General features: G+C 49.2%; 8 protein-coding genes across 8 annotated transcripts; 3 read left to right on the top strand and 5 right to left on the bottom strand.

Moving 5' to 3' along the window:
- Window positions 1–198: 198 nt before the first annotated feature.
- Z518_03068 (uncharacterized protein) lies at window positions 199–1,827 on the top strand (the record flags this gene model as incomplete). Its single annotated transcript, XM_013420094.1, has 1 exon — window positions 199–1,827. The coding sequence occupies one exon, from the start codon at window positions 199–201 to the stop codon at window positions 1,825–1,827; it is 1,629 nt and encodes a 542-aa protein (XP_013275548.1).
- A 1,143-nt stretch (window positions 1,828–2,970) lies between these two features.
- Z518_03069 (uncharacterized protein) lies at window positions 2,971–5,596 on the bottom strand (the record flags this gene model as incomplete). Its single annotated transcript, XM_013420095.1, has 2 exons — window positions 2,971–5,362; window positions 5,421–5,596. The coding sequence occupies 2 exons, from the start codon at window positions 5,594–5,596 to the stop codon at window positions 2,971–2,973; spliced, it is 2,568 nt and encodes an 855-aa protein (XP_013275549.1).
- Window positions 5,597–6,015: 419 nt separating this feature from the next.
- Window positions 6,016–7,131, top strand: Z518_03070 (uncharacterized protein; the record flags this gene model as incomplete). Its single annotated transcript, XM_013420096.1, has 1 exon — window positions 6,016–7,131. One exon carries the CDS (start codon window positions 6,016–6,018, stop codon window positions 7,129–7,131), a length of 1,116 nt encoding a protein of 371 aa, XP_013275550.1.
- Window positions 7,132–8,368: 1,237 nt separating this feature from the next.
- Z518_03071 (uncharacterized protein) lies at window positions 8,369–9,574 on the bottom strand (the record flags this gene model as incomplete). Its single annotated transcript, XM_013420097.1, has 1 exon — window positions 8,369–9,574. One exon carries the CDS (start codon window positions 9,572–9,574, stop codon window positions 8,369–8,371), a length of 1,206 nt encoding a protein of 401 aa, XP_013275551.1.
- Window positions 9,575–15,062: 5,488 nt separating this feature from the next.
- Window positions 15,063–17,882, bottom strand: Z518_03072 (uncharacterized protein; the record flags this gene model as incomplete). The annotated part of the gene is made up of 4 exons (XM_013420098.1): window positions 15,063–15,879; window positions 15,932–16,489; window positions 16,538–17,532; window positions 17,589–17,882. The coding sequence occupies 4 exons, from the start codon at window positions 17,880–17,882 to the stop codon at window positions 15,063–15,065; spliced, it is 2,664 nt and encodes an 887-aa protein (XP_013275552.1).
- A 1,998-nt stretch (window positions 17,883–19,880) lies between these two features.
- Z518_03073 (uncharacterized protein) lies at window positions 19,881–20,651 on the bottom strand (the record flags this gene model as incomplete). The annotated part of the gene is made up of 1 exon (XM_013420099.1): window positions 19,881–20,651. The coding sequence occupies one exon, from the start codon at window positions 20,649–20,651 to the stop codon at window positions 19,881–19,883; it is 771 nt and encodes a 256-aa protein (XP_013275553.1).
- Window positions 20,652–22,943: 2,292 nt separating this feature from the next.
- Z518_03074 (uncharacterized protein) lies at window positions 22,944–23,570 on the top strand (the record flags this gene model as incomplete). The annotated part of the gene is made up of 1 exon (XM_013420100.1): window positions 22,944–23,570. The coding sequence occupies one exon, from the start codon at window positions 22,944–22,946 to the stop codon at window positions 23,568–23,570; it is 627 nt and encodes a 208-aa protein (XP_013275554.1).
- Window positions 23,571–23,703: 133 nt separating this feature from the next.
- Window positions 23,704–24,971, bottom strand: Z518_03075 (uncharacterized protein; the record flags this gene model as incomplete). The annotated part of the gene is made up of 2 exons (XM_013420101.1): window positions 23,704–24,360; window positions 24,573–24,971. 2 exons carry the CDS (start codon window positions 24,969–24,971, stop codon window positions 23,704–23,706), a joined length of 1,056 nt encoding a protein of 351 aa, XP_013275555.1.
- Window positions 24,972–25,057: the final 86 nt, after the last annotated feature.

Consider the following 25,057-nt stretch of genomic DNA (forward strand, 5'->3'; position numbering starts at 1 on the left):
GACGTCTGTCTCATTCCAGCTGTCCCTCTCCGTGTCCGTGTGTTCCCAGCTGCGGTCGTGGTCCTTTTCCCAATTCAGTCCCGAGTCGGTCCCTTCAATTTCTCTTTGTCTCCCTCATCCATCAACGCGTATACGCTCTGCCCTCTTCGACTATCCTTTATTCCGCCCGATATGGCCCTTCGACCATAACACATTAAGATGCTTCTCCCTCGATTCGCGAGAACATTGGCTGGCCAGTGGCATCGTCGAAAGTCGGGCCTAATTGCCCAGCTTCTCGCCTTATTTCTCTTCCTCCTCTTTCTCCAGACTCGGATATATTCATCTCCGGCTGAGCCCTCACCCGTTCCAGGCCCGACCTCACAATCTACAAATTCCACGAGCGATCCTCCTCCAAGTTCTCTTCTCGAAAGTCAGGCATCCTTCTGGCGAAACCTCTACCCAATAATATTAAATAACGATCCCAATTGCCACCATGTCCCTGACCCGGTCGTCCCTCAAAAGTTGGATATTGGGTTCGACGCTTCCCACAATCGTCAAAGACCGGACATATTGTACATGGAATCCGCCGATATCAAGCGTATGCGTGAAGCACATTCAAACTTCATGAATGACTTGAAGAACCATCCTCCGAAGATGCCATATGAGCCTGACACCAAAGGGGTTGTGATGACCGCTGGTTTCAACCAACTCCCAGTCTTGGTCATTTCTATACGAATGCTACGGAGGACCAGGTCCTTATTACCCGTCGAAGTCTTCCTTGCGGACGCATCTGAATACGATGACGAAATATGCAACCATGTGTTACCGACTCTGAACGCAAAATGCCTGCTTCTCTCCGATATATACCGCACTGCAAGTTCAGGGGTATCGATCGATCGGTTCCAGTACAAAATCATGGCTATTCTGTTCTCGTCTTTCGAAGAAGTTCTCCTCCTCGATTCCGACGCCTTCCCCATAAACGACCCGCTTCCACTGTTTGAAGGAGAACCATTCAATTCTACTGGAATGATTGTCTGGCCCGACTTTTGGTACGCCTCCGAATCACCCTACTATTTTGAAATCGCCAAAATCGGCGAAATTCCCCCGCTGAATCTTCGAGCTTCTGTCGAATCGGGTGAAATTATGTACTCAAAAGCCAAACATCACTTGTCCTTGATGCTGGCTACATATTACAACTACTACGGTCCAAACTATTATTACCCTTTACTTTCCCAAGGTGCTCCTGGTCAGGGCGATAAAGAGACGTTTGCTTGGGCCGCTACAGCTCTAGGGGAACCTTTTTATGCTGTTCATGAACGTGTCATGGCTCTTGGTCGGCTCGACTCCAGTGGTCACTATCTTGGAAGCGCCATGGCACAACATGATCCAATTGCCGACTTCGCTTTTACCAATGTTCATGGACCTCTTCACGATCGAATCAAAGAGGAAGATCATGGAAGCGAGAATCCCTCCGAGACCGTATCCGGTGGAGTCAAACCATTCTTCGTCCATGCCAACTTCCCCAAATTCGACCCGTCTACGATCTTTGACCACCAAATGCGAGGATTTTCAGATGAAGTTACAGGATCTGGAGGCCCCACTCGGGACACCAATGGAACTTCGGTGCGTTGTTGGATGAGTCAAGACCGAGCTATCGAATTATTTGGCGTCGATGTTGAACGAAGGTTCTGGGAAGAAATCAAAGGTACTGCGTGTGAATATGAGCACAAGTTTGGTTGTTGGAATGGCAAGCAAGGAATTTGCAGCCGTGTCGAGAAATACTGGCACGACGTCTTCGAGTCAGAAGTTCCGAATTCGACTCGTCCCTCGACTCACCCTGCTCGTTGACCCTTTGAAACAAGAAACGATCTTGAAAATGGGGCGACATTGTTCGACAATCTCGTGGTATTTCCTCGTCTCGATGCGACTGCGCACTTCGTCGACAACCGCGCGCGAAAACGATTGCACATACCGAGTTGGAGTTCTTCGGAGAGATTCAAGACGAGGACTGTACGATGGCTCCTTGGCCCGAAACGGCCATAAACGGCATTAACGAGACCAGCCACGACCAACAATCAAATAATAGACTGGTTAGACATTCAAATCTCAATTTCAACATCAGGTACAATTCAAGGTTAGAAAAGCGGAAAAGCCACAGAAACTCCGAGCCCCTTCTTACATCTAACATTCGACTCCATGTTTTGGCCGTTGGATATGGGTTAGTGCTTGAGGCCACTTTTAGCAAGCAGGATGCGCAATGGAGTCTTTCGGTTGGAGATGAAAACACGCCTCAACAGCTGCACCGCCTTGTTTGTGGAGGATTTTTATTGAATCTGGATATTGTGTTTTAGTCTTCGAACTTGCACGAAATCAAACTGCGAGCGTGGAGATTGAATGGGGATGGATTCCATGAGCCTGGGCCGATCTGTATATCAGTATACACGAAAATACACTTCGCTTTGTCACCCGCCTCACCTTACCTTACAGCGTATGAGCAGAGTATCACGAAGCAGAATGAGACAAGACCATCTTTCACTTATAGGGTGGGGAGCACAGGAGAGAACGGGATATGCCAGAATGAACCGTATTTTGAAAAAAAGTTCTAGGCGTGAGAGCCTCATCTTGATGATTCTTGGTCTTGTTCTCGAATGGTAAGAGAATCGAAAAATGTCCATGTCCAACCCTCGCTACGTCCTAAGTCCCCAAACCAAGGCCAAATTGTAGCTGTGACCTGACCTTGTGTTTTTGAAATTATCCATACACCCAGACACCAGAAACCCCCGAGCCAACGCCTTCAAGACAATCCCACTCCCCCATCTTCCCTCCCTCCCAAAAACATGATTGGCTCCAGACTCAAGACCAGTATCAGCACCAAATATGGCATACCATGACAATCATCACACGTTTGGAAAGAACAAGAATGAACAAGATCTCATTGCCGAAGAGTACCAATCCACACTGACTCCGTCTCAACCCCCTTATTCCAATTGACTAGTACGTCTCTTCCAGCTCTGTACTCCATGCGGCATCACTGCCTTCGACTCGGACTCCGTCTCCTTCGATGTTTTCGTCAGATATCTCTCTATATTGTCCGTAATGCGAGGTCTGGTATCCGTGATGTTGATTCTGTAACCTGACCTTCGCAGGTGGAGGAGCCATCTGTCCTGTGGAGGCACCACCACCGGGACCGGCCGCCGTCATTGGTCTCTTCCCATTAAGGTTATGACTGGTGCCGAGAGCATTCGTGGTGACAGCATGGGTGTGGACTTTGGAGTAATAGGGATCGCGGACGTCTCGCTCGGGCTCCATCACAGAAGCATCGGAATAGGTTTCCCAGTTCTCACTACTGCTGGCCGTCGTACCAGTGGTCATGTTCGATGAAGTGTTGGAGGTCTGGCGGGATCCTGGCAGGGTCGAGGGCGGCGCGGAGGGATTATGACGAGTGCTATGGCTCCGCATAGAAGCTGATGAAGAGTGAGAAGGCTGGTATTGATGAACGTGAGAATGGTAACATGTGTCGTTTTGTTGGCGCTGTGATTGTTGGTAATGTTGCTGCTGTCTATCTCGATTCAACAGCGAAGCCGACATGTACGACATTCGTTCTCGGTCGTCATATACATCTTCAGGGCTCATGGGCCGAACATAGCGACTGCTCTCATTTGAACCGGCGGAAAGGGTACTTTCGGGACAGGTAGATGAAGGTAGGGGTTGCGAGTTCACGGTAGGTTCGGAAGATGGAACCATGAGATCTCTCATCTTTGGTGGGGGCGCTCTTGGTGGACCCATGGTTCTAGCATTCTGAGAATAATTCTGTTGAGGCTCAGGTACGTTACGTGAAGATGGCTGCGGAATAGCTCGACGTTCAGGGGAGTTGTTGCCATTCTTGAGATTCCCAAGTGGAACTCGGGCTGGAATTTTGGAAGGAGATTTGACTTGTGATGAAAGGGCTGCTGCGGGGGCTGGTGCTGCCTGTTGTCTGACTGTTCCGGGTCTATTACCGGTGGGCGTCTTCGCCGTTGATCGTGGTGCAGGACCTTTCACGACACTTCCTGGTTGAGCTGGGGGCCCCGATTTTGCGGTGCTGGACGATGGTTTCGAAGTCTGTGGAGGAGCGGGAGTTTTGGGTCGCAAGCCGTTCGGTGTTTTGGACCGCGGTGGTGGTGCTTTAACTTCTGCTTCTTCGAGCTCATCAAGAAATCTTTCCCCGTGAACTAGGAAAGGTCTTCCATATTCATCCTCATACTTTTGCAAGACCTTTGTCAGTTCTGCTGTCACCTTGGGCAACTCTTTGGCAATTCTCTTTCTCATCTTCTCCTCCCTGAGTAGTTTACCAGGATCTCGTTTCTCCCCTTTTTGTGGTTTCAGCATCAATCTCGAAGCATCATTGGCAGATGCGGCTAGAGCCTCGCGATCGGCAATCAGGGATCTGTACTTTTCGACAGCGGCCAACGTGGGTGCTCGTTGTTCTCTCAACGTGGTCAGTCTCTCAATTTCTGCTTCATGAGCTGACAGAAGAGCGTCACTGTAGACGTCGGAGAAAGCTGGAGTGAAATCGAGCATCTCTTCTTCAGAGAAGTACAATGAGTCCCAAAGCTCTTGCAATCTGACACGGGCATCCTCCACGAACAAATGAAGATTTTGTCTCTTCAATTCGTTCAATCTCGCCAATTCATCTTCAAATTCATTGATGGTTCGTAGGCCACATCCACGATTCGCAGCCAGGAATGCTTTTCGATCAGGTTCTTCGATCCCAAGACGATCCCATAGGGCTTCAATGCTCTTCTTCACCTCACTCAAGCGCTTCTCACGACCCTTCTTTTCCTCCAGCAGTTTATCGCGACGGCTTCTGAGTCGATCCAGATCTGCTTGGTGGAGACCTAGTTGCTCTGGAGAATCGCGGTAATGCTGAACAATCATCGAGTCTGTCTGTGCCTGAGGAATGCCCAATTCCGACCAGAGTCTCACGATTTCCTCCGCGGTTTGTTGAACCATGGCCACTCTCTTGTTGTATTCATCATACACTCTGGTGAACTCTTCGTCAAGCTTTGTAACATATGATGGAGACAGATCGAAGTTGGGAGGACACGTATTGGAGGCGGTAGGGGGAAGCCGGATCTTGACAAAGGATGACTCGAGGTGTGATGAATAGGATTCAAGAGCTTCAACTAGCTTCTTGACTTGTTCGAAACGTTCTCGATGAAGTCTGCTCACGACATTGTATTTCTCTTTCAGGTCGCGTAAACAATCGATCAGAGGGTGGGTAACTCTTAAGCCGTTAGTGTCTAAGTGGTAACCTCTATCCTTCTCGTCGTCCAGCGACGCTTCCATCTGTTTGATTGTCTTGATAATGTTCTGGGCTTCTTCGGTCATTTGGTTTTTCTCCCTGACAATGAAGATTAGTGCTTTGTTTTGAAGCTCGTCGGATGCCGTATCTGACGTACGAGTTGACGAGGCGAAGCTGGCTGTGGAGAGTGTCGGACAAGGCCGCGAACAATTCTGTTTCTCGTGATTCGCGTTCATTGCGAGGTACACCAATCTCATCGAATATGGAGTGTAATTGACCGATGATCGTGGTGACTTGAGTTGTCAGGTAGCTGGTGTCCATCGGTGCTGGCATTTGGGCAACTCAGGCTCGTGGCCGAGCAGTCGGATGATGACGCTCAATTCAAATGGGGATGTGGACAGTGGCCAGATGGGAGCGTGGGCATACGAAGAGACAGCATGGAGGAGGGTCAGAGGGTCACCAAGTGGTCGCGGCGTTGTCGCATCAGGTTGAAGTTGAGTGGCCTATGGCATCATGTCCAAGGTTCGAGTCTGTTTATCGTGGGCGGGTTGCACAGCAACCAGTGGCCCTTTCCACCGCCTTTAAATCTCCGCGAGGGCAGTTTAGGTAAGCACCGGCAGAATGTCCAGACCGCAATCAACCTCTTCAATTTTACACTGGACGATTCTCACGAAAGCTTAAGCTACGCACCACTACATCTTTCACACCTCTGAATGAGCAGCCTATAACCTAGTCCCACCTTCAAGAGCACAATGTCGACCCTTTCCGCCTTGCGCACCTGGGAGGCCGAGAACAACATCATCACCATCGATCCCTCTCAAAATGCTCTATACAGCCTACCAGACCCGGACGCCGACAGGGCTCTTCGGAATTCGGCACCGTGGAAGAAAGACCTCAATTACTTCACCCAGGTCCGTATATCGGCTCTTGCCCTTCTCAAAATGACCATCCATGCTCGTTCTGGTGGTAGCCTCGAGATCATGGGTCTGATGATTGGTTACATCTCTGGCCGCTCTCTCGTTGTCACCGATGCATACAGACTCCCAGTCGAAGGAACGGAGACCAGAGTCAATGCACACAGCGAGGCCGACGAATACATGGTGAATTTCGGCATCGCTTCTCGCGAAGGAGGAGGCCAGCTTGAAAATGCAGTGGGATGGTATCATTCACACCCAGGATATGGATGCTGGCTTTCCGGTATCGACGTCGACACGCAAATGACACATCAAATGGTGAACGATCCATTTGTGGCTGTGGTCATCGATCCAGATCGGACGGTCAGTGCCGGCAAGGTGGAAATCGGTGCTTTCAGAACCTACCCGGAAAACCAACGACCAAAAGACAAACAATTCACCGATGACAGTGACGAATTCCAGGCCATTCCCACAGGCAAGATTGAAGATTTTGGAGCCCACGCCAATTCATACTACGCGTTGGAAGTCACCCACTACAAGTCGACTTTGGATACTCATCTTCTCGGCCTTCTGTGGAACAAATATTGGGTGTCGACCCTCTCGCAGTCCCCTTTATTCACCAACCGTGACTATGCCAACAAGCAAATCGCCGATCACGCATTGAAGATCCGAGACGCAGCCAAGAAACAGCGAAGCAGCGCAAGCATGGGAAGACGAGTCCAAGAGCTAGCAGGGACCGGAGAAAAGAATCTCAAAGTGGTCCGCGATGGCTCTTTGGAACAGATCGTCAGAGCAGGGAATAAGATCTCATCGGAGGAAGTGACGGGTCTGTTGGCGAGTGAAGTCAAGAGGAGGTTATTCTGGGGTGTGGTACAGGAGGCGCGAGTCAAAGCTGCTGGTCAACAAGCCACTAACGATGCAGGGATGTTGACGGCTGCCAGGAACGGTGGTTGAATGAACGTCGCTGGAGAAGTCCACCCAGAAGACGTCAAACTTGGAATCGGTCTGGCCAACCATGACAAGGTTGAACACGACCGCTATCGAAGACGATCTCCAAAACACTACTCTAAAAGTTAACATGACGCCCACGGGACCATGCGCAGTCAACCACGACCACCGTTTACTCAGGACATGTAGCCAGAGCAATAGGCTGTGGCGCAACACACGGAGATTCCCATACGACGACATGACAGGATACGAAATGACTTGGACGAAAGAGGATGCGCGGGACAGATCTAGACCAAGATCAGATGTAACCTTTGTCCACGGGGTTCCCTGATTTGCATTCCAGAAGAAGAAGAGTGGAGAAGGATGTCCGAACAAGTTTCCATCAATTTTACGGGTTTAATGATGGATTGATCGATGGTTCAAGGCCGATGCCATTCCTTGTCTTCATCCTCAATCCCGTGGTTATTTGGACCCGTCCAGGTCCACGGCAAGCTCCAGGGATCAATCACTATAGCAATTCCAGTTTCCAATTCCAGTCTACATGTTCTTCCATACTTCCCCTTTGGATTGCATCCAAATATGAAAATATACCTCGGATCCGAAACATGCAAAATCCATGATAATCAATCGGCCGTAACAGTCTGATATCGCATCGTGCTCACTCAGCTTTCCCAACAAAAATACCTGGCCAGCCTGGCATCTGACAAAGATCGTCCAGCCATGTGCGAAGGCTCTCATCTTCGTTCCTGCAAAGCCTTGCTCCAACTAGCCAAGATATCCATCTTCGATGTCGTATGATTGGTTGAGTGCAAAGACATTTCAATCCTTATAAACATCGGAATGGTTGGGAGAGGCTTCTTTTTCTCCTTCTACATCGAATCCCAAATTTCCCAAATCTGCCTCCCTAGCTTCCTTCATCTTCGCCTTTCCGTCATGTTAGGTCGATAGATAATTGGAGCATTTATTATCTCGCCATGCTATGCTGAATAGGCCGGATCGGCGCTTCCCAAATTTCCGCCCTGCTCTTGTCCCATCTCCTGTCAACTCATTTCCTCACATGGCTCCATTTCGAACTTCAGCCGGATGTAAAACAGAATTCCGCTCAATTGCTGCGAATATGCTGGAGATAGATCGAAACACGCTGAAATGCAATTCAACCAAAAAAACAAAAAGAAAGAAACCATATTTGGGTGCAACACAAGAAACATCGAAACGAAAGAACAATCCTTGGGGGATTGATTCATCAAACCACGGCTCTCCTAGGACTGGTAAGTCGATATTGAGAAATGTCCACCTCGATGGAACTTTGGTCGCTGGCGTCGTCAACCTCGATGGTATCAGCCATCAAAACGGCAGCCGTGGTGTCGGGAGGAATTTCAGGAGCACGGAAGAGTGCTCCTCGAGATTTCATATCTTCCATGGTGTGGCTCAATATTAAAGGGCTCGGATCCGGGGCGGCGCCAATTTTAGGTGTTTTGAGGCCTTCCATTGAGGGTTGGGTAGATATTGTCGTATCTGAGTGGGCGCAGTTGTTGTTGTTATTGTTGTGGTCAGATCCGATGGATCCTTGATTGTCGGTCCCGTCCTGGGATAAGGCACGACTTTCCCCTCGCAGTTTCTTGAGCGACTCCGCAGTAGTCTTAGCTTGTTCAAGGACGAGATCAAACTTTTGATGAATGGAGTCAAGTTCAGTCCTGCAATCTCCATCTCGAAGAAACTGGTGAGCAGCTGTTTCACACAACGATTGGATAATTTCCAGCTGTTTGTCGACCTGGAAAAAAGCAGTCTCATCATCGGAGGCGGGTTGCCCTCTTGGGCCTCTGGATTGTTTTCCTTGTAGCAATGTGGACGCATTCCGAGATATCATGGTACTCTTGATATTTTCAAGTGAAGGATAACCTTGACCAGATCGGGTGGTCAAGGTGGGCAGTCGAAACCCTTTGGCCGCTGCCAATGCATTCTTCCCCTTTCGCAGATTATTCCGACCAACTCCAATTAGTTTGACCATGCTGTCGAGCTGCTCTTGTAAGTACCCATCATAGTAAACCACGACTTGGTTCTTGTTTCTGAACTGGGGGGGGCCGGAGGCACCTGAACGAAGAGATTGGTCTGGTTTCCTTTTCCTTCGGGCCTGTACGTATAAACATCTGTTTTCGGCATCGAGGGGATTGATGTCGACACGATCGGATGGAGAGGCGACATCATCAACGTTCGAAGAGGTCGTGGGAGACTCAATTGGAGATTCAGCATCATGAGTGTGGATAGAGGCAACGGAGGGAGTCTTTCTACGCTTCGGTCTGATCTGATTGACCAGTCGAGCATATTCTGCACCGAATTCGGCATTCTTTTGAGCGGCATGAACAGACAATGAATCAATGGTGGCTTGCCAGGAAGGCAGGTTCTCGACGAGGTACAGGAAGCTCGAATGAGCATCCATGTCTCGAGCCATGGCGTGGACAAGAGCAGCAGAGAGGGTGAGGGGGGGTACAAAATGGTTGAACAGCTATCAGGACATTGTTTCGGTGACTCAAGTCGTGCAAGGTGATCATGCACTGGCCGAAGGAACAAGCGGGAGACAGCGGAGGAAAAGGTTGATGCGGTGTAGGCGGGATTGTCGGCAAGAAAGAGCGAGAGCCAAAAACCGATGCCCAATTCCAACGAGGATAAAGAACGAGGATTGAATCGAGTTGATGCAGTTCAAGGAAATGCGCGTTGGTGAGGTCGAGTTGGGGGGAATGAATAGATGATGTGCGGACGGTTGAGGCGCAGACAGAGTTTGAAGGTGGATTGAAGTGGTAGAAGGAAATAGCTTGGACCATGAGAGCGAGATAAAGCGGAGTTTGAGAGGGTTGGAGTAGAGGGTCACTCCGAAGTGAGAGAGGTGTGGGTTCTGCGGTTCACGCCCGTAGGACCGCAGGACTGCAGGACGCGGGACCGCAGATGGGAGAAAAAGATGCGGTGTCAGATGCACCATTACTCTACCTATTACCCACTTTCCTACAGCTGTCCTATCCTGTGAACCTGTTACTTTGCTATTGTTCTATCCTCACTTAGCAGGAGTACTGTTGTATTGGACAGCAGAAATACTACCAGGCAGACAATGTCGAGGCCTAAGGAGACAGTACAATCAATCGAGAGATTTGGCGTTCGTAGGGGCAAGGAGGCCCTCCGACGTGGAGAAGCGTGCCAGGTGTTTTTCGGCTCCCCACCCACAGCCAAAATAACTGGGTGTGGCATTATTAGCTGATCCTTGGTGACAGTAGTCAACTGCATCCATTTCAACCATTCAGGTTCTACTCCCAGCTAGTCGATTCTTCCTGACGAACGACGTCGTCAACGTGGGCTCGGATGGGTCAGACATGTCAATGTCCTACTTCGCTCAAGGGTATCTCCCCCAACCCTGTTGCCCGCTCACCTACTGACCCCTGCTCCAAGCCCACTAGTCACCGGTGCCTCTAGCGATTGCATTGGGCCTCACTCCAATCGCGAACACTTAACACCACTTGGCTGGGGAACAAGAGAAACGACTCGATGGCCATGACACGTTCCCCTCCCACCGTCTTCCCGTCCGGTACGGATCGTTACCTGGTATCAGACCATCTTTGCTTTCATGTCGAACCCCGAGCGAACTACTATTAGACGCCATCAGTGGAAGGATCTGGGAAGTGTCACAGATAAACTCTCGACCACGATCAAAAAGCTCGACCTGAAAAGTACTTTGTTGGATGTTCTGACGCTCATTTGAGGCTTAGGTGGCACAAAACCCCTCGATTACTAGGTTCCCCTTCCAGGATTCAATCTGTCTCATCATCATCAGCTCTCCCTCGTAATCGTTGTCCAACGTTCTCTTGCATGGTGCATGGTGACGACCACACCGATGGCAGAAAAGTCTGGATAGGGACTCAGGACCAGGGCCACCCCATCCGATGGCTTTATCCACCACTCACGATTCGACCTGTCCTCATAGATTGACCAGGGTTTGCGGCCGAAAAGGGCGTCATGGGCCCACCTTGTCACAGTCGACAGGAATGCAACTCTTAGGCGCGACCAGCAGAACAGCACAGCAAAAATATGGACAACACAAACTTGCAGAGTGCAACACCGGGCCCGCCCCATGCTCACCTTGTTGCCGTCTCGCATGGTCGATCAGGACATGAACCAATAGCTAAATCTATGAGGAATGCGTCATTCAGACTTTTTCCACCTGAAATTTCTGTGTACAATCCATCGAGCATGTGTCACATGACGATTGGGGAACATGATGCGCTGGACACATCTTGTCTGAAATGATCGTTTGAATGCTCGTCTCACCGACACTTGTTACCATCAAAGCTTCAAATTGATCGACATCCTGTTTCAAGGCAGAATCCCAACCCGAATGAATGGCCAACTAGTTTAGCATCATTTCCTGTGGACCATCTTATCGTTTTCGTCATGATTTATTTGCATGGGGGCGACTTTGATCTTGATATCCGAAACGTTCCAAATGTCGACACACGGTATCTCCATCCGGTGTCCATTTGTGGAGTTGCAATAATACCCATTTCGTCAGGATCAATCGAAAAGGTTGGAAATCAAATCCGCGGTCCTTATTCCGCCTTCTTCAGTGTGTGGAAACCACTCCCCACATGGACACAGAATGTGAGAACGTTCAACCGAGCGGGGCGAAGGACATCAAAATGGGTCCCGTTATTCTCAAAATTCGTTAGTCTAAGGGGGACCCTTTTCAAATCGAGATTCAACTTCCAAATCAACAAAATCATTTTCAAGGCTGGGCTCCGTACTCTGCTCAAGCGGGTGGCGGAATAAGCGCAATCAAACCGGCCAAGTACCCGCCTCTTCTCGAGAAATTTCCAGCCATGATTTAGCCGCCGGATGTGTAACCAGGAACGAAAGACGGATTTGTCCCACCGACCCACAATTTGCAGTACCTTTGGTTCACTTTCCTTCATCTGTCGAGTCAGTGTTGGTCAAGTATTTGGACAATCGTTACTCTTCTTGTCTCAATATTGGAACTTGGGTGTATGATCTTCAATATAGCAGATCAGTGGTGATTTGGCTGGGTGTTTTCCGTTCTTCTGTGCCTGATCTGAATAATATTATTTGCGTTGTCGATCTGTTGGGCATCAACAACAATTTGTCACTCGCCTCGATACGAATTTGTCGGCGGCCAGAACTTCTTGCTGGCCACGAATGCTTTCAATGTCGATCGGGACCCTTGGAACAATCAATTTCTGGTGGCTTGACTCTAGAGGCTTGATTTATTCCTTCGAGAAGATCCTCGTTTATCACCCCTTAACAAACTTTCTGGTCCCCGGAGACGTCCCCCGATCACCTATCAATGCCCAACTGCCGAATGTCAGCAAAATCCTGGCCAAAATCCAAATAACCCTGGACAAATCTAACCCTCTTTGTTCTCATCTCCCTTCGCTTGATCTCGCGTCACCATTTCAACAAGCCAACCGCCTGCATCACTCTAGTCAAGCATTGCCCAACTTGTGATAGCGGCTACAAGACCTTGTTAAAAAAAAAAAGGGGACCCGGCGTCTTGTAATCTCAGCTTCCGAGCTAACTTCAGAATGTCCGTTCCGAGAAACCCAGATTCTCTACGTATATCTAACCGCTGGACATGCTTGGTTCTCAAGGCCAAATCGGAATTACTGCATGTCAGCTTCCAGCTTCTTTGACGTATTCGGTTCACATTTACCGGGGCCATTACGACTGTCAAAATGTCTGCCTTTTCAAGGGTGTGTTGTTGGTCCAAGCTCTTCAAACCATCATACGGCGCTTCGCCTCGTCTCGCGCCGCTCCGTTCCGCTTAAGGAGGTGGCCTGGCTTCCAAGGTTGGCTTGGGAATATCATGCCCGAGCTCTCTGGCCAGCAACAGCGCCAAAAGCAGCCAACCGAGCATCTGGGGTAAATAAGAGTTCATTCTTCATCCTTTGATCATACCCCATTGTACATGACAGCGTACAAAGTATGTTAGTGACATGTGTGTGACCGCCCCCAATTTTCACGTTAGAATTTGCTTGCATGGTTCCTCGCCCACGAGAAACCTCCCAAATGAAAATTTTCCTCTCCTCGATCAATCAGACACGATTTGAATTTTTGGCCTCAGCCGTGCCTTTGAAAAATGAAAATGCCATGGAGAAACTGAATCACGCACTCAGTGCTTTCGATGTCAGTCCCTCTGGAATGTGAATTATTGAGTTATCGAAGCAATCTCCCCAGAGAATTTTTGTCTCAGTTTTTCCTATGCAATCTTTTCAAAGAAATTTATACCGAATTCTATCATTTTGTAGAGGTTTGCAACGAAGGATTTTGCGCTGTTGGCAATTTGAAAGCCTATTCATCCTCATATGCTTAATGCCACAGCGCAGTCTGCCGACTTCTAGTCTCTCCATCTTTTTCCCATTCGTCCTCCCCTTCCTGATCGGTACAACTTGTCGTCAAATACATCACGCCAACAGGAAAATCGACTATTCAAACAGAAAACCTTTCTACTGCCACCCATCAGCGCCGGCGATGGAGACCGGCCTGGAAGCATATCAAGGATCTAGAACTGAAACCCTTGATTTGACTTTAGGAAACCAACATCGCCCAAATCCACATTCCAATCTACCTCCCACTAAGCAAAGCAGTCTTCTGGACCTTATTCACGCCATGTTGCCTTTTCCTTTCGGACCCGAATTGACCTGACCCGACCAGATTCAACCACCTCGGGTCCCAGAGCACTTGGACTGAGAGTATGACCTCTCCCACCCTCCATCCTTGAATCTGGTAGGCCAACTCACCATGTCCATCACCATCAATGTTCGGCAAGAAACATTCTTTCGCCTTTTCAGCATGGAGGAAGCCATAACAGCCCGTCAGATAGTTTCAATCCCGTACCCTCTGAAGCTAGTGACTTTGCGAGATTCAGCAAGGGAGAAGAGGCATCATATCAACTCGAGTGGAAATGAATTGGACTCAACTGAGTTGAGTCGAATGACGGACCAACGAGCCCGGCTAGAGAATCGGAATGAACACTAGTAAGGAAGATCACATCGCACCTATGCCGGGCTTCCCTTTTTGTTTTTTCCTCTGGGATTGTCGGTACAGGACGACGTGGTGGCCATGGCTACTTGGCTTGGGGAGTGATTTGAAACTTTTTAGGGGAGGCCATTCTACTCTCCTCGTGCTGCTAACCAAGAGCATGTACTTGAGACGAAATGAGACGGAAAAGGGCCGAAAGGGAAGGACAACAATGGAAAAAAGGAAGCAAGCCAGTTGCAGATGTTGGGAAAGGAAGACTGAATTATTCTATGCCAGAGCAAACTAGACTTGTCTAAGAGGGCGAGACGTGAGGACGGATGGGCATATAGCTTCGACATGAACATGAGCAAGAGGGAACGAACTCCTTTGAGGCTTACTCAGCTAGACTAACACAAGCCACGTTAGCTGGCTAATCTAAAGTGTTGTTAGAAGGAAGTACTACATCGTGATTTGAAGCCGACGAAACGAGGCTGAATCCACTATGTAAAACATATATATATACACTCAGGGCAGTCTACATCATTCTTGGAGTTCGATGAGCAGCATCCAAAGAATACTATTTCTCACAAAACCCGTGACGACTTAATCCGTACTAATACGAATACTAATATCATTTCATTTCTGGGGTGTATGCCTGTTCCACATACACCAAGCAAGTACAGCACCCGAAAGCAGTACTGGAAAACAAGAGCCTCCCTTTCCATTTTCATACCTGTATTCAGGTGCGCAATTTGTGGCTGTTTGGGTGCAAGCACGCTAACTGCAAGCAAGTCCATACATAGCACGCCACATTCGTTCACCCTAGCGGAACAAGACAAACAGTGAATCCCTAAAAGGCACGCGGGTGAGTCGTGATATTCCCCTTCCTTTTGAAGACCTCCTTTTCAACACGGGTTTTGCCATTAGTAATAAATCTTCTCTTCAAAGATGGGCGCACGTCCACCCAGCTCCTCCTGTAGCCAGATGATCTTCCCTTTCTCATCGAACGTGGCGCCTTCGTCCGTCATCGGGGTGACTTTATTCGTGTGCAAGCATTCCTGTCTCGACACGCCCATTTCGTCTCTCGGGACCCAAAGCAATGGTGCCACCGCGTTGACAGCAGGATCTTGATACGCATCCCTCGCAACTTCAGGTGAATATCTGATCTCTGCAAAATCCTGGGGTACGAGCTTTCGCATCACCGTGTAGCTGGCGTAAATATCCGGTCGCAGGAATCGTTTGAACATAGACACCTTCTTGTTGCCTTCCGTAGGCAACATTGTCTCCTTTACCTTTCTGAGTTCTTCCAGGGCGTTCTTTTCACGCATAGCATCACGCCGAGGATCGGCCGCTGTCGTGACGGCCGATTCTGTCTGGAGAAGTGCAGTTTCTTCGGCTTCGAGAGATCGGGGGAGATAGTGTAGAAGAGGTGCGACGGCTGAAGAGAGAGAAATATGGTATAGGGCCATGAACACCAGGAATACCACCATCAACACCAAGGGCGCCGGAGCGGCTCGAATACCAAATAGACCGATGAGGCAAATGGCCGCCAGATAGCAGCCGATAAGAGTATGCTGCAGGGCCTTTGCGTAGACGAGACCTTTGGTATCGATGACGGAACTGTCGACGAAGAGAAGGTTGTATCGATATGCGAAATAAAAGAGTCCGAGGCCGATGGTCGCGAATCCCAGCATAAGAGGAGCGATTGGTGCATACGTGATTGAAATCACCGTCATCATTCTCAATGTGCCATCAGAGAAAGAGAGTTCCAGGGGTTTGGCGGAGGACTTACTCAAGTACCGGAAAGACGTTACCCCATCCGACAGAGGACAAGCTAGACCACCGATTGTACATCTTTCGTGGAGTTTTGTCAAGTATGCTCGACATCACGTTGAACAAGACCAATCCTGCAATTCGCAACAATTCTCCGGAAGAAAACACCAAGCCTTGAAGAATAAAGTAAGAGATGTAGAAGTTGGAAGCGAGTGGCAAATTCTGTGCCAACAGTGTTGTCACCGAACCTGGATTCTCAATGATTTGCGGCACCGCTGCACTGGCTGCAGAGGTCATGGTGGTGACCAAAAATACCTGAATCAGTTGGAACCAGAAGTAGGATTCGTGGCAACGGAGTTCGATAAGAGAGAGTGTAGGCTTCCCGGCAACTTTACCCATAAATCTCATGATGACGGGCACCAAAGACATGAGGATCGACAGCATTACGACGGGTAACAAATTGGTGATGACACCCAAAATGACATCGGGGCAATTGTTGATAAAGCTCAAGAATGGTACGACTTCCGTCAGGTAGGAGATTTGAGAGATGGAGCCAACAACTGCCACAGGGATGGACCTGTCACTATATGTTAGATACGCCTCATAGAGAATAAAGTTGACTCACCAAAAAACGATCATGGCCGTCACAAATGCCAGAGAGAAGATATTACGAACGGTGAGAGTCCTCCAGGTAATACCCATATTTGACCAGACGATCTCTTCGGGGCTTAGGCCAATGACGCGAGGCGACATGTGTAACGGTTGATGGTGGGCTACCATTTGAAAGGCACTCTGTGCTTGAGTCTGCTTCCAAAATTCGACAAACACCGCATTCTTGGGTTTTGAGTCTCCAGAACGATATTTGTTTTGTTCGGCCTCGATCAACGGATTTAATCTGGCAATTTCCTCACGACAATAATTAATAGTGTCGACTTTGTTGCCAATCAAGAATTTCAGTCGATGCGTAGGTCGATCCTTGGGTCCGACCCATCGGGCAGCAGCCGAACCGGATTCACTGCCGTATTCTTCGTCATAATGAGCAGCAGGCTGTTCTGTATCTGGCTTCTTCCCTTTAAGGCTCTTGAGACGTGCATCATTGGCAAGCTTGATCAGCTTTGTTTCGGCAGCCTCAAGCTTGATGCAGTTTTTGTAACGTTCGTCGACCATGTCTTCCAATTCTTTTGCATCCGACGCGATCCAGATGTTCTTGAGTTCTTCACCAAACATGTGACGAATCTTGGCTTCGTTTGCATATTCTTCTGGAACGGCCTGGAACAAGACGGTGCGAGAAGAAATCCGCGAGGCATAAAGTGGGGACAGTAGATATGCCTGTCGCAAGTTGATGTAGTAGATCATTTCCCTGGTGATCAAGAAGAAAACGAAGCCGATGAATATCCATGCGATGAAAACGTGTGCGAAATACCTGTTCTTATCCTGGATGTTCGCAAAACTGAGAATGTTGAGTTGTTCTTGACCACCCCCGCCGGTTGCATTAACTGGAAACAGAACGGGCCAGGTAATACAGCATCCAACAAAGCAGATGAGAATCGCCATCTTGAGATATCGCAATAGGAAGTAACCGTCGAGGGAGTTGTGTTGAAGGACATACTCGTCGGGCAGCTGGTGGATGCGGTCAGATAACACTCTCCATTGGTAAAGGGGGGATTGATGCTCACTTTCCTCATAAAGGGAATCCATCCGAACAGAGTGTTTGGTGGAGCAGGAGTTCGTTCTTGTGGGCGCAAAGCACCCAAGTATGTTCTGGGAGCATATTGTCGAGGGAATTTGGTCCGGACGATCAGAAAGATGGCGAAATACACCGCCGCGATGAGGAGAGTAGGGACGAGGGTCGAAATTAGACCAGAGATCGAGGGAGAGCCTTCTCTGCTGGAGCCAATATTTTCGTCGTCATCCGAATCGGTACTTGGAGCTTGACGAATGTTGAGTACGGCATTGAGGGTGACGTCCATAATTCACGCCGCACCAAAGTGTGTCGCAGGCCAGGATCAGAGCCTGATTGAGGCTGTTGGTGTCGATATCCGTCGCGAGGACCAGACGGGGGGGGGAAGGAGAGGTGGAAGGAAGGCTCGACGTTAAAGACACGAAGATAACGAATGTGAAGAGGTGGAGAACAAGGATGATGGTGGTTGTCGACACATATACGTGTCGACCACAGGCGAGTTACGCTGTCTACTGCTGCATGTTCCCAAGAATTCCTTTCTCACTGCATGCGCGTATTCAATCAAGGTTTTGCCCATTCTGCACGGACCAGTGGGCGCATCAATTGACTTTTTGTCTCTGAAACCTTTTAACTATGACGATAACCTGCAGCGACTTGGAGATTTGCCGAATTTCTCGCCAATGCACACCAATGATGAACCCCTGTCGAGCTGGGCCTTTGGCGACCTTTGTCAGGCGCGCGAGATCATTCGCCTCCCACTCCAGAATCATTGATCCCTTTTTTTACATGGGGGACCGCATCTGAATGTGCTACTGTCTTGCTGGCGCCATTGAGAACCTCAAGCTTGTCTTTGCAGACAAGGAAAATACCAACTGAGTATCTCCTGGCCGGATCCAATTTTACTCGAGGAGAACTTTTTTGTTGACTTTATACAGCAGAACTCCGCAGACAGATCCCGGATGGATTTAGCCACCGTAAACCAGTTGGCCTAACTAGAAGTTTCACCCTAATTTGGCCGGGTGATCTTGAAAATTTGAATGACAGAAAGAAAGGCTCAATTGCCACCTGTTTTAGCCTGGGTGGTTTTGTTTGCGCTCAGCTCGACAGCTGCTGAGCACATCAGACAAACACGAGACTCACGATGCAGCATACCCTGATCCACTGAATTCTCTTGCAAAAAGCCAGAAGCCGATCGAGCTGGGTACACAGTGCCATCGATCTCTTAGAGGGCCCATAGTCTCGGTTAGCCCAGCAACCCGCCGGCCGAACTTCGGGCACCCTACAAGCTGAACCCAAAACCTGGGCCACGACGGGGTCACCTAATAAATCAAGCCACACTCTCCTTATGAAGGTATGTGGCGGTGCTCCAGGAGAAGGCGAGACATACCTCGATCGGTTCATGACATGCCACATCGCACTGGAAAGGTTTTGAAGCAGCACATGTCCTATGAACAATGCCTTGTATTTTCTCACCATCTTCAAAACCAATCCATTGCCAGGAGATGCCCTTGACCTTTCGGACCGTCTTTGCGGGATGGCCCGTGACAGAATGTTACGCCCTACCTACGGATCAATGCATGTGACGGTGCTGATCGTGCTCCCTGTGACTCTGCCACACCGCCCAGAGCAAGACTCCTTGCGTGGCTTCTGCTAGAGCTTGGAAATTCGAGAGATTGATCAACAAAGGTGCTAGAGGGGAACGACAAAGGACGCAATAAGGAAAAATTGAAGGAATGACTTTGATTGAATTTTCTTGATTTGTGGATAGCCCCATCTTCACAAACATTCAAAGCTCCATCTCACATTTGAGCTCAGCTCTCCATATAAAATTGCACGGTGTAAAACCTCATCCTAGCTCGACTCGGCTCGACACGTTTTATGATCAAGATTAACATTCAAGGTCCCTCGTGTCTTCGAGTCCCCGTGACGAAAGAGCCCCCCGGGTCACCGACCCTTCGGGTAAATCGACAGAGATCCTCGACCAGGCGGGTGGTGTATGTGTAATAGGTTGCCTTATGCCAATCTTGCGCCATGTCGACTTGCCGAGAAACGTGATATTTCCTCCAAAATGGTTCGAAAAATCGGAAACCGGAATTTCTCAACCGGTAGAGAAAAGAAAAAAAGGGAGACCCCTTGATCTGTTTCATATCATTGAAACGCCATAATTGACCAACCAGCCAGCCATGATAGGTGAGCAACTTTGCCCTTAAAGTCCCCAAAGTCATAAAAGTCGTGAATCTTGTGTGAACGATCAGTAAGTTGCACTAATCATTCAAGTGATCGTTGTTCAGATCCACGGTTTTGCCATTGATCCGAGTTTGTCTTCAAAGATGCCACCATACAAGTCGGCAATTTCATCCAGATAATCTTCCACTCCGAATTTGTATAGTCCCTTGCTGAGAATTTCTTGTTCCTCTTCATCCAGTAATCTTGCGGTAGCGCCAAACTCTTCTGCCATCTCGCTGACTTGTGCTAATTCCTTACCAAAAGGATGGTTGGGATTGCTTGAGACATTCAAAATGTCAGCACTGCTTCGAAGAATGGGCTTGACAATTGCGGTGGGTGGGGGTGACATTCTTTGGATCGAACGTTTCCTCGACAATTCCACATGTGCCTTCTTGGAATGAGACAGAGCACGTTTTGGAATAGCAGGTGTCTCAGAAGCGGTGGGTGAAGTAATCACAGGGAGAGCAGGAACAGATTGCTTCACATCAAAAAACGATTTGTTCTCATCCGTTGCAGGTGTCACAGGAGTCGCGGGACCACTGCTATCAATTGACGAAGTGTCTGTGCCGGTGTTGGTGAGAAAACTTCGGTCGATAGTCGAGAAGTCAGAATCATTGCCGGATGAGACCGAACCTGTCGAAGAACTTGAAGAACTTCGAATGTCGGGAGCAGTCAAGGCCTGGACATTGGTTGTCGAGATCAATTCAGTCGGTAGAGAAATGAGACTGCGATTGATGGTTCCAGGAAGGTATTTGACACTTGTACCACGAACGGGAGTTTGGTGATCCACACTGCGCTTGTTACGCCTAGTAAATGCTCGCGCGAGAGACATGGTGGACGAGAGGAGAGCAAGAAGAGTGGCCGAGGATGATCGAGGTTTTCAATAAAGCGGCTGCGATGACAAGACCAACAGGCAGAAGTGGCTCATGTGTTGCGTGAGATTTTGTGTCTGGACGGATCCGGTGATATGGTCGTTGACCTGAGGGAGGTTCCAAATATTTTCAAATCGAATTGAACGGTTTGTGTAAAAGGGAATGATGATGTGTCGTTCGGTGAAGGCAGGACTCAGTCCGTGCAGGAAAGGATTGAAGGGACGTATATTTGTATCGCGATGAAGTTGAGCTGTTTAGTCGATCAGCCGCGCAAACGGCAGACCGAAGGAAATGTACAGACGTGACACTTGGACGAATCGACCGTCGGGTAAAAGAATGTGATATGTGACAAAGAGAGCCGAAGGAGGGTCAAGGAATGACTGAGTGGGAGAGTAGAAAAATGAAGGACTATCTTTTTTTCTCGTCGAGAGATGATTCGATGGATTGACTGTTGGGAAGAACGAGAAAAGGGAAAGAGACGCACGAAGATGCAGGTCAGGACGGAAGAAAGTTGAGATGGAGCGCGTATGCACAGCAACTAGGAGGAGGACGCAGCGCAGTTTTGCTGTACGGAGAACTCGTGGAGGAACAAGCTAGTGGGTCGTAGTACACACGCTGTAGCGCAGGTACCTGCGCAGGCTGCGGGTGCGGTGCAGGGACCAGAACTCCTATTGACCCCCCTGTTTGTTGGATTTTCTCGCGTGCTGTCTCCGTTTCTTCTCTTCTTCTTTTTTCTATCCCTTCTCATTGGGCCACTCAAATTCCTTGTCTGTCCCCTTTGAAGCACCGGCGTCAAACTCTCCTCCCCAATCATCGGCCCCCTACAACGCCACCGGACCCTCCTCTGCAGTACCATACCTCTATCAGTCTAGATAGACTCGATGAAAGTGAAAATCCTTTCCTACCTTTTGGTCCCACTCTTTAAAGGGGGTGTACCGATCACGAGTTCAGCGTCCGACTTACCTTCACAACCACTCAGAAGCGCCATTTCTTTTTTGTAGTCGCCTAGATGAAACACCGAATAACTCACTTCAGTCGGTCAAATCGTCGACTTCTGTGAAGCCTGCGAAGTGCAGGTTGCTCGCAATAGAAACCAAAAAGGTGATTCGAAGCCGAAGAGCTCCAGTCATCCATCCCATTGAGCAGGGTTCCCAGCAAACAAATTTATCGTAATTCTTCCAAGGACTCCGTGCTCATTCCCCCCCCAAGGATTTGCTGAGTATCGCAAAGAGTAGGCAGACTCGGACAGAAACAGACCTCACCCTGACCTAGATTCAACCGACACATGTCATGGACATTGTCCAAATAACTGGACATCCCATTTCAGGTCTTACAGCTGCGGCAGATTCTTCCCGTAACACCTCAATTACCACGTACAGTCCAAGCCCCTGAAAAAGAAGAGCGAAGCATCTCACCCATTTTTCAGCCTGTACCTTGCCCGCCGACCCAACAATGACTAGGATCGAACGACGAGAGATCTACGCGCGGGTGTTTGACAATCTGCAGCTCCTAATAAAGGCCAGATCAAACATGGAAGTCTCCTGATCACGACAGGCAAGCATAGCCGTCTTTCACCTTACGGCCCCCATCAAAATCGAACGGAGATGCTGTCCGGGCGTTTCAAAAAATGATCAAAAAAAGCATCCGCTAAGTGCAAAGTTGGCTTCCAAACTCAAAAAGGGCATCACGTTTGTTGACTTCTTGTTTCAGATTTTTAGATTTTAAGAGCCGACTTCCCCGTGGCCAAAGTTGCCCGTAGTTCGGCATCGAGGACCGGGCGAAGTAGATCACCGTTCTCAACCGTAGACCAAAGCCTCGAATCCGGGTGTTAGCTGTGAAATTGTCGTCCGTTGTTCATGCTCTGATTCCTCCGAGTCTCGTGTTGCCTAACCACTTGTCAGACAATAAGAAACGCCCCTAGTTCTCTAAAATAACATGAGCAACTGCGTTGTATTCAAGTTCAGTGGATCGGAAAAGGCAGAGCCTTGCCAAGGCCCTTATATCTGAAGACTCCTCAGCAGCCTCAGGCCAAGCCCGGCGCAGAACATTTCCATGATCCAACTGAGCAATCTGGAACGCAGCAAAGTGCTTTCTCCAAACAAGCACATGCACCCGACCTCTGTGTCCTCCTGATTCTGGAGCGGTGCGCGTTGAGGAGTACAGCAATGCCTAGCCAGCCTACCGAACACTAGGTAGTGGCTCCTTCCGGATGAGAGGTGAGAAAAGGCAAAAGCAAAAAGTACAGCATTGCAATGGTCCGCATAAAACACCGCTACCTCCTCTTCAACATCCTCTATCCAACACCCACGACCTCGGCCTCCCCTTCCTCTTCCACCGCGCCACCAGACAACGAAAAGGCATACATCCACTTCTCACGCCCGAGTCCCTCGCATCTGAACACATCACTCCTCCTTTCCCTAATCCGCTCCAGCATCACATTTAATTTCGGCACATATTTCGCCGCACTGACGGCTCCTGCGTTGCGTCTCGTGTACTTCAGCGCCCGCACGTCGACGGGGATCCTGCGCGTGCCTCGTGCACACGCAAAAGTCGTATGGGCGAGTTTGACGATGATGGACACGATACCAATACCAAGTACCAAGGGTGGGCCCAGTGGGTCACCGATTGGAGAGGAAGTCAAGTGTGTCCTGCAGGTGGTCAGAGTGAGTGGGACGATAAGGAAGAGTGAAGAGGAAGTGCTACGACGAGCGAGGAGGGAGGTGGCCAGGGCCAGGCGCGATGTAGAGGAAGAAGATCAAAGGGTGTTGGACGGACTGGTTGGTGGTGGAAGTCAGCACGTTTCTGATAGTACCAGATTCATGCGTGGAGAAGAAGAGGGGATCGAAGATGACGATGAAGCCGAGGAGGATGTGGATTAGATGGACAAGTGAGAATGGAGGAACAAGGACTAGCTCGAAAGAAATGCGAAGTTCTGGTATACCAACATGAACACCCATGAATTTGGATGTGCAACAACAAGCAGGATGCCACCGATACGCATTCAGCAAGCAATCATGACTTCTTCCCACTACGAACCACCTTCACGCCACTATTGACGACCTGAGGTATGTCCATATCCACATCCTTATCCTGACCCTCAACACCCTCCTTCCATTCTTTCTCCCTTCTCTTCTGCTCCTCTTCCCACTCTTTTCTCTCCAGCTCATCCCACTCTTCCTTATTATCAATCCATCGTTCCTGGACGTCTCTGACATCCAAAACCCCCAACCCCTCTCTAACCGCAACCTGCCAGACCGAATCATTCGCACCCTCTGCGCCTCCAAAAGCATATCCGCCTGCCCTATCAATCGTCCTCAACAGCGACATCATACTCTTCTTATCCTCCACGGCCAACGTCTCAAATCCCACCAGCCCATACTCCTCGACGAGATTCACAATCGCCTCATTAAGCGCCGTAAACTTCCCGTGCGCAAACATCGGTGACTCCGCCTCCAGACTCGGCAGCAGATACGACAGGTCCTGCACCTCCGTGTAGAAGTCCAAATTGAATGCCAGTGGAGGATATTTTGACAAGTTGTCGATTTTGGTCAAAACGTTGAGGTGGGTCAAGTCGAGTTGTAGCATACTCCGCAATGACAGGAGGAGGGTGGAGATATAAAGGGACGGCAGCGTTAAAGCGTACGAGTCAATCAAGTTGACTACAACCAGCTATTCTCAAAAGAAAATTAGCAATGACGGGGTTGACGGGGAGCTGAAGGAACGAAGGGGGAACTGCACAAAATCGAACAAACAATACAAACAAGAAACCTATGGAAGAACAGTAAGAGGGCAAGTGAAATCCAAAGACAAATGATACAGAGCAACGAAGTATAAAAGAGGGAGGAAAGGAACATTTGCACACCTTCGACACTAATACTTACTCGATAACCCAAGTTCTTCTGGACCTTCATAAATATCCTCCTCAGGGAATCATGATGTGTAAACAACTCTACCTGGCCTGGACAATCGAAAAGGACGTAATCCTCGCCCAACATCCTCAGCTTTTCTTCGAACCAGTCAAAGTTCTCCTCCAGCTCTTCAAGGGCGTATAATACACCCCCATTCGGTCCGAGATTAACATCGTCATCCCCCATGATTGTTTCGAGTGTGATCAGGTCGCGCACATCAATAGCGGCGTCGTAGCTGGTCAAGTCATTAGCAGGGTCAAGGTTGACGATGCTGCATTTTCGACCGATTGCTCCTAAAAACTGTTGCATGCCTTCGCAGTAGGTGGATTTGCCGGCACCGGGAGGGCCGATGACCAGTTGTGCGAAGGGCATATTGGTATGCGCTCTCTTTTGGATCTTTTCAATCCTCAATTCTCAACCCCCTATTGAAGAGACTGGAGTAGTATGGGTTTGTCAGA

Source organism: Rhinocladiella mackenziei (assembly GCF_000835555.1).
Source record: "Rhinocladiella mackenziei CBS 650.93 unplaced genomic scaffold supercont1.2, whole genome shotgun sequence".
Lineage (NCBI taxonomy): Eukaryota > Fungi > Ascomycota > Eurotiomycetes > Chaetothyriales > Herpotrichiellaceae > Rhinocladiella > Rhinocladiella mackenziei.